The following is a 9,061-nucleotide window of genomic DNA, read 5'->3' as shown; positions in this document are numbered from 1 at the left end:
AATACCAGAAAATACCAGATTATCACGCATGCTACGAGCTTGTAGATCAATAACTGTTTCTTTTATTTTTTTATTTTCTCTATTGAGCTGGGTAACATTTTCTGTGAGACATTTCACCGACTCCCTTAGCGTGGCATTTTCAGCAGCAAGCGTTTCCACCTGCTGCTGGCTGTACTCCAGGGATTCTCGCAAGCATTTAAATTCTCGGTGAAGAATCTCCACCAAGGACAGCCTTGCGTCGAAACTGGACAATCGCTTGTCGATTGACTCCAGTATGTCGGCAATATCTTTGCCGGCTGGCGATGTTGAGCCGGGGGAATCTGCCGGGCGTTGTCTTTTCGACGACGGCGTCTCAGCTTTGGCCGGGGAAGCTGCACACTGGGCCTTCTTCATCACGAGATCCTGAAAGCACTGATCAATATAATCTTGGAGAGTCTCTAAACTCTCCCCGTTGTTCTCCAGGGTGTTGGAGATTATTTAGACAAATATTGTTAGTTATAAGACAATTGATAAGTGTATTTGGTAATAGGGGGAGACCGGGGATAGTTGTAACGTGGGTCAGTTGTAACACTTCCAATTTCTCCAATCAAGGCTAAGTTTCAAATGATGTGACTCATCCTGTGCATGCCCAATTCAGTTCTGCTATCACATGTGAAAAATCAGCACATTTTGTCAAACACAGACAATTTAACATGAAAAAAAGTAAGTTTTTCTACTTTATTTCAATTTCTAATAGCATTATCTGCTTTGCAGTTAAACTCATCAAACTTAAATTATGTTATTTGTATGTCTATGGGGATATATTCTGTGTAAGTCTTTAGTGCTAATGTTTTAGCCGTTGGCTGTAATGTTAGCTAGTTCATGGCTATAGGAGTCTGGGTCAGTTGTAACAGCAACAGTCTGGGTTAGTTGTAACAATAATGCAGATGTTACAACTTACCACACTTTTACTTTAACTTATATTAAACAAGTTGGGGCAACGACATCAGCAGAGAGAGGTTCACTGGTCGCTTTTGTATATGCGGTTAATGCCATTGGCAACACAATTCCTCCACTGTTTGTGTTCCCACACATACATTATGCAGACCACTGTGTCAGAGATGGACCAGTAGGAAGTACTGGTAGTGGAAATAAATCAGGATGGGTGCAAGAAACAGATTTCCTCATCTTTCTGAAGCACTTTGCAAACCACACCAAGGTAAGCCATGATAAAAAGTAATGGAATTGCGATGCTGGTGAACAACTACATTTTTTCAGCTTCATTGTTATGTTCAAAATTGGTGCAAGAGTTGTCGGTTATAATGCCCACTGAGCCAATGAGGCCAAACTCAAGGAAGACCAACCAAAATTAATGAAATATTCAGTTGCAGAAAATTCCATAATTTGTCTTTTTTGGGGGGTTGGAATATGTTCAAAAGCTGGATTTCTGCATTCTGTCACACACACACATAATTACATAAATGGCTCTAAGTGCATTCATGTGTTGAATAAACAAAGATTACATGTTAATGTTTTGTTAGTACCCTTATTTCATTGTGTTACATTTCACCCCAGGATATGTTACAACTAACCCAGACTAGGGGGTTAATTGTAACATTTCACTCTTCGTGTTTGAGACCATACCATGCAATGAGTAATTGTGCTGCAGAGAAAATAGCTGCACTATTTAATAGCAGAGACATGTAAATACTTTGCATTACATTTTGAATCCACTACCTTAAAAGAGCTCCAATTTACAGACAGAAATGTCAAAAATGTTACAACTATCCCCGGTCTCCCCTACTGAAGCTTAAATGAATTTGTTCAAATCTAAACTACCATTTGCTTTAATTTTCCGCCAACAATCTCCGGCGTCTGACGTCAGTTACAACATGAGTCGCTTACCTTGTCCGTCACTTGTCCTTTTTTCAGACTAAAATCAAATTAACAAACTAAAATCAAAGCATTCTTTGATTTTAGTCTGTTAGCCCACAAGCTGAGTTTTTATCAGAGTCCTGCATGAGTCAGTGTTATTTCACTGACACCATCACAGTTTTACACACCTGTTCTGTATGACTTTGTCTCAGGTTTGCGGTGATATCCAGCACTCTGAGCTGATGGCAGATCTGGTCAGTCCACAGTAGCTTCAACCACTAAATTATCTCTAACACATCACCAAACCAAAGTCTTCCTGCTAAGAGTACATCAAAGGTGAAAAGCGAGCCTAGAATGTCATCATTTCTGCTCTCCTCTTTCTTCTTCTTCTACTTCTGGACCGCACACATCTGTCGCTGCCCTACTCAGGTCGATCTAATGAAAATCAGCCAGAAATAATAATCAGAAATCCAAATGTAGAATTTATAGTTCCCCATTGATGCAATTTGGTTATTAAATTTAAGAAGCAGTCTGTAATGCTCACCCCAGCATAGTTGAAGCAGATCATCAAAGCATGCTGAACACTTTCTACCATTCCACATGTGCATTTTCTATCCAGGTACTCAACAGCACCAAACCATAATTGTGAATCCATGGCTTTGATCTGGTGAAAATCACCCTACCCCTACTGTTCATCTTTACACACAACAGATGGTGTTTCTGTATCTTATGACTGAATGAAAAGTAATGACAACCGTTATTTTCAATCTTCCATTGCTTCTACCTGTTGTTTCTCTGTATTATTGTCGGATCTTTACCTTCAAATAAAGTGCCTTCAATATAAACTGCCTCGAGGTAACTTGTTGTAATTTGGTGTTTTATTAAGAAAATTGAACTATTGTGGCAGAAAAGTTGGATGCAAACCAAGACTAAAAGTCCTCAGGCAGGAGTCATAGCTGGGCTTTAGCATCTGGGTCACCCACTTTACCCAGGGAGCTAAACCAGCATCTCCAACAGGTGATTTGTTTGTCTGGCAGTTTCAGGCTGGGAAAGCTTGTTAAACTTTAACAAAACATTATTTGGCACCAACGTGAATGATTTGGGTCATGTTTATCACGTCTGAGTCAGGGAGCAAAGGTCACCTCCTTTATGCAGGATTTCACCTTATGCCAACAGGGGGAAAAAATCACGAGTTCTTAAACAAGCTGTAGGTCATGTTACTACACACATTTCAATATGTAAGCATTTCATCGTGTTTTAGAGTCTCAGAGTTATTTCAGCCTCATCTTCACATATTTTCACAAATATTCACATTATCTCCGAGATCCAGTTGTGAAATTTTTTCCCTCAGTGTAACCGATTGCAACACAACAAATGACTGACCAGTGATTAGTGTTTTACAGTGATTACGACAGACAGCCTGTTTCTGCCACTGCTGCCAAGCATTTGCTCTTTTCAGCTTGTTCAATTGTGGAGGTTTTTACATTCTTTACCTTACAATATAAAGCACCTTGAGGCAACTGTTGTTTTTTTGGCACTATATATAAATATAAATGAATTGAACTGGTAGCAACTTTATGAATGAGAAAATGAAAACAAGTGTCAGTCAGCTGGTTCATGTCCAGCAGGTGGGGAGGAATCAGTGAGTCTGTTACTCCAGTTACTTACTGAGAGGTAAAGTTAAAGAAAACGAGTTTCCTTCATCGCACTAAACCTGCCCACTAAACATGACCCTGAATGAACCCATATGTAAAGGACTGTAGGTTTTAAGCAGGCTCACGTAATGGCAACACAATAGATGAGGAAAGTGGGGGAACTCTGACGACATCTAGTGGACATCTTGAAGATGACGGGTCTGAACAGAGAGCAATGCAGGTCTGTGGAGAAGATTGCAGCACACTGTGAAATATGAACTATGAATAATATCTACATCTGTAATGATGTAATCAAAATAGGCTCCATGTAGTTTAAGTTCTGTTACTGTACTTATGAAGCAAACTGCACACACAGAGTTGGCAAACATTGAGTTTACTTGCATTTAGGCAAAATGATATAAACACTTATCATGAGCCAATATAGCACATTTAACTGCTTTTATTTAGCAGGGATTACACAATACACAAAATTAGTCACAAAAAATTTAATCAAATCTTGCAACATGTTGCTAAGAAGAACCAGGACAACCAGGTCAAAGCCATACTGAAGTATAACCTTCATTAACATAAATCACAAAGAAAACATATTTAAATAAAAATTGTATACTTGTCTTGAACTTTTTTAAAATATTTAGTCCTGTGTATCAAAACTTATTTATTGGCTGATAAAAAGGAATCACATCATGGTTGTTACAAGGAACAAGTGATGAAAAACTCATTTTCATGTTTGTTTTCTTCTATACTGAAGAAGAAATACAAGTTTCTGTGGTAAATATTAAAAGAGCATCCATGTTCAATAAATATTTGTGTCACCTTTAAAGACCAATAAAAAAAATATCAAACTTAGAGAAACATAAAGTCAGGGCTGGAACAAACAACATAGAGTGCCCTTCACTGCTGTGGACAGGAAATGTACCGTGACTTGGAGCATGAGGTCATTTTCTACCTCGGGTGCTGCAGTGATTTGGTTTGTCACTCAGGTGGATCCTTAGATGAAAATTCAGTCCTGATTTCCAACTGAATCTTTCCCCACAGGAGCTACAAATATATGGTTTCTCACCTGTGTGGATCCTTCTGTGACTTTTCATAGTCGACAAGTCTCTAAACTCTTTCCTACAGACGTTGCAAGAATACGCTTTCTCACCGGTGTGGATTCTCAAATGAGTTTCTAGTCCTGATTTCTTACCAAATCTTTTCCCACAGGTGCTACAGAAATACGGCTTCTCGCCTGTGTGGATTCTCACGTGACTTTCAAATCCGGATTTCTTATTAAATCTTTTCCCACATGTGCTACAGAAATACGGCTTCTCGCCTGTGTGGATCCTTACGTGAGTTTCCAATCCTGATTTCCAAATGAATCTTTTCCCACAGGTGCTACAAGAATGTGGCTTCTCACTTGTGTGAACTCTCATGTGTCTCGTCAGGTTGGATTTACACTGAAAAGTTTTTCCACAAGTGTCACAGCTTACAGATTTTTTACTTGTATCAGTTTCACTCCGAGACTTATCTGTTCGGTTTTTGTGACGTCTCCTTTTCTTCAGCTCCGCATTTCTAGTTGATCCCGAGTCCACATGCTGGTTTTCTTCCTGTTCCTCAAGCTCTGGTTCAGGAAAGTTAAGAGCAAGGAGCTGGTCATCGTTTGGTTCTGATTCACTGAGGTCACTTTCCTCAAAACTAGAAGTCACCATAAAACTATTGATCTCCTGCTTCAGTACAATCTCCTCCAGCTCCTGACTGGTGCAGAGTTCCTCCTGTTCCTCTTTAATCTGTGGAGGATCTGGGTCCTCCTGGTCCAGACTTGAGTTCCTCTCCTGCTGATTGGCGACAAACTCCTCCTCCTTACAGGCAGTTTGCTGGTGGAGGTCTAAACGAACAATAAAAAAAATGTAATTATAGAAAAACACTTCTGAGAAGATAAAGTTTTAGTTAAAGTCTGTAATGAGGGCATGTTGCTCACATTTGCAGGTGAAATTAAAAGTGTGTAAAAATGAAGTTATTTGTGCACTCTGATGCAAATGAGAACTTGAGTTCTGACATTTTTCAGCAACATTAAGAGTAAAAAAAACCTTTCAAACAAAAAAGAACTCACTTATTACTGACTGACTGATGATCTATTTTGGAGTTGATCTCGAAACTGATCTACATCTTGATATTTTTCAAAATAATCTTCACTATTGGGGGTGGCTGTAGCTCAGGCGGTAGAGCAGATCATCTACTGATCGGTTCGATTCCCGGCTTCACCTAGTCTGCATTTCAAATATCCTTGGGCAAGATACTAACTCCAAGTTGCCTCAAGTTGCTCTTTGATCTGTGGAATGTGTGTCTGAATGTTGGTAGAAAGCACTAAGAAAAATGTGCTTGTGCAAATGGGAGTGAGTGGGTGAATGCACAAGTTTTGTAAAGCGCTTTGAGTGCTCAAGATTGAGTAGAAAAGCGCTATATAAGAACCAGTCCATTTAAAACTCCCTGTCATGTTTTCACGAATACACATTAAATAGATCTGACTGATACAAACTGTAGGTTTAATATTAATGTTAACACTTCAGAAAAGCGATTACAGTTTTACCGCTGGTCTGTAAATCTTTCTCAGGTTTCCAGATGTTATGCAGCTGTCTGAGCCGCTCTTCCCCGCTCCAGACGACGATGCCTTCATCCTCGTGTTTCACTACAAGCTGTTCTCCCTCTTGACTGATGCAGAGTTCCTCCTGTTCCTCTTTGATCTGTGGGGGATCTGTGTCCTCCTGGTCCAGATTGAAGTTCCTCTCCTGCTTCCAGACCTGCTGGCCAGCCAGATCTTCCTCCTCCTTACACTTCATGTTGATGTGGGACTTGAGGAACAAAGTAAAAAGAAAAAGATTAGACAGGTAAAGGTGCAGCCTCAGTCAGCAGGGCTGTACACTGTGAGCATGTTGCTCACATATGTGAGAGAGGTTTGTACAAATGTTTCAGAAGCACCATGTGACTCCCTCTCTTTGTTGGAAAGTCTTATTAATTCACTTTATAACTATTACTTTGAAGATAAATTTCTACCATCACAAAAATATTATGACCTCTTTAAAAACAAACAACGGCAACTACATGACTTAAATTCCATGTTTAGATGAAGGTAATGGTCAATGCCTTTTGACAGGGGAAAAACCTCCACACAGAAGAATCTTACTTGGCTGAATCATAAATTATTCACCATGATTAAAACTGCAGATGAGCAATAATCTGCATTTTATTTTAGCCAAAGAGGAATGTTTCTGTTTGTCTGTGATCTGACTTTTTCTGCTGGGTCCAAATTTCATTTTATCCTGTGTAAGTTTGTTTCTCTTCCTGTTAACTAGCAAAGTCAAAATCACCTTGATTCATTTAACTTTAATTCAATTATAAATGTAATCATTTTATTGAACAATTAATTTCATTTCAATGAAAAACAATTACTTAAAAGAAAGAGATTAAGTTGGAGAGAGACATGTGGCCATCTTTTAGTGAGTTAGACCCTGATTAAGGGGTATTTTTAAAAGTAAAGCCCATCTCTCAAAGTCCCTGCCGGCCTGCCTCCACCTCGGGAAGTCTGTGGGTGCAGACGGAGGTGAGGAGCACCACAGGCGGCAGAGAACTGTCTGTAGCCCCGGAGTGAGGCGTCGTGAACCGAAGCAGACAGCGAACTGTGGCACAGTGCAGAAAACCGAAGCTTTCCCTCCCTGTTTGGTTTTGATGTGTCTCATGAAAGTCTATTGTTAAAAGTTTACCTTTAAAAAAAACGGACGCACTTGTTTGATTAGCTGCTCTCTGATTTTAGCCTGTTAGCTTACAGACTGAGCTCAGATCGTTCCTGTGTTAGTTCATTGAGAACATCACAGTTTTACATACCTGCTGCGTGACTTCATCTCGGGTCTCCGGCTGATATACAGCAGTCTGAGCCAGTGGCGGATCTCATCATCCTGGACGACTGTTTTTAATGTTTTTAACCACGGAGATTTCTTCTGCATCATCAGTCTCTCATTGTTAAACTCTCCCAGAAACTGAAGACAGTTGTGCCATTTCCGCGCTTCTTGTTCTTCTATTGAGTAGACGGCAGACTACACATGTCCAAGGGTAATACTGTCCTCCTCAGGCCATTGGCATCAAGTCAAAGCCTTAAAGTCTGGTACTTTGCGCATGGTCATTTTTTACGAACAGCAGAATCACAAGACAAAGCGTGCCAATGTTTATACTTTTCACTGTGACTGCCAAATAGATGAAAAAGTAGATGTTAAAAAACAACTTATAGTTTTGTCATTGGGCTGGTAGAAAGCTATGAGTTTCTGTCCCTTTGTCTGACCTTAGAGACTTATTTTAAAAGGAAACATTACAATCCTTTAAAGCAAGTATTTTCACCTCTGTTCCCCCCTCTGTACTTAGCTTTTTTGTTGTCATGTCAGTAATTGTCCAGTTGATGGCTCCCTTGGATCACAAGCCTGTCTCATGAGTCCAAGTGAATATATTCTTAATAAACAGCTTTGAAGAATTTGTGACCAACTTTGTTTAATTCGGAACATCATCATCATGAGTCAAACTCACTCTTGGATCTACAAAATATTTAACAAAAACAAACATCACTGAATCATAAGGTATTTGCTCCAACTCTTAGTCCAGAAACACATGAGTGAACTAGATCAGCTGCTCCTCCAGTTCAGCTGTGGATTTATATCATTATTTATATTTGTAAAGTGGATATGCAGTTTTTCAGTACTAATATAAGCATTTTATATCATTGCTTTATTGACAGATGTTTGGTGTTCAAGGTCAGGCATCAGTTTGAAAAAAACAAACAAACACACTGAGTTGAACTTGAACTTCCTACTGACAAAAACTAAAATTGGTGCAAAAATAACCAGAAACATATAAGAAGCATCCTGGAGGTGCTGCAGACAAGATAGGACCAATAACATGTCAACAGGAAATCCTTTTTACTAATTTGTTTATTTCTTTTTAGATTTTTACTCTCCATTTTAAGCCATGATGTTTGCTGATACTGTGTTCCTACTGTTTGTTCTCATTAATAGTTCTGTTTTTAACATTCTGTGCTGAAGCTGGAGGAAATGTTTCTACAGTGTCAGATGATACAGCTCCAAACTAAATAAGTGACTAACTAACGATGCTTTAATACACTTTACTATAAATTATGATATAGTGCACTTTCTTAAAATTTCTTATTGCTCTGTAATTAATTGTTTTCTTTATAAATGTACAAATGAGAATAAAATCTGTGTGATAAAGGAAGGTCTGTAGACTTCTCTGTTAAGATCAGTGAAGAGAAACAACAACATACAAATACCTAAGAAAAATATTCAGTAAACATTTAGAAGATAGAGAAGTTTATGTTGTCATGTGGAGAAATTTTTCAAATAAAAATATCCATAAGCATTGATAGTCTCCATGGCTGAACAGACACAGGAAAGAGCTCCACCTATAAAACGTAAAAACATCAAGACAACATGTTGAAGATGTCGAGGTACTGCCCATAATGTTTGACTGACATCTGATTTATGTGCAGCACATAAATACCACAATAATGATGGAGA

The 9,061-nt window shown here is 38.9% G+C and overlaps 1 protein-coding gene across 1 annotated transcript; it reads right to left on the bottom strand.

Moving 5' to 3' along the window:
- Nucleotides 1–3,866: 3,866 nt before the first annotated feature.
- On the bottom strand, nt 3,867–7,566 carry LOC146647260 (uncharacterized). Its single transcript, XM_085387984.1, has 3 exons — nt 7,368–7,566; nt 6,076–6,337; nt 3,867–5,373 (listed from the first exon to the last, which is right to left on the bottom strand). The coding sequence occupies exons 2-3, from the start codon at nt 6,323–6,325 to the stop codon at nt 4,445–4,447; spliced, it is 1,179 nt and encodes a 392-aa protein (XP_085244110.1). The 5' UTR covers nt 6,326–6,337; nt 7,368–7,566; the 3' UTR covers nt 3,867–4,444.
- Nucleotides 7,567–9,061: the final 1,495 nt, after the last annotated feature.

Source organism: Rhamphochromis longiceps, linkage group LG18 (assembly GCF_057381845.1).
Source record: "Rhamphochromis longiceps isolate RC_006_pf linkage group LG18, R_longiceps_female_GT1.1, whole genome shotgun sequence".
NCBI classification, from domain to species: domain Eukaryota; kingdom Metazoa; phylum Chordata; class Actinopteri; order Cichliformes; family Cichlidae; genus Rhamphochromis; species Rhamphochromis longiceps.
This window is presented reverse-complemented; position numbering and strand designations above follow the sequence as displayed.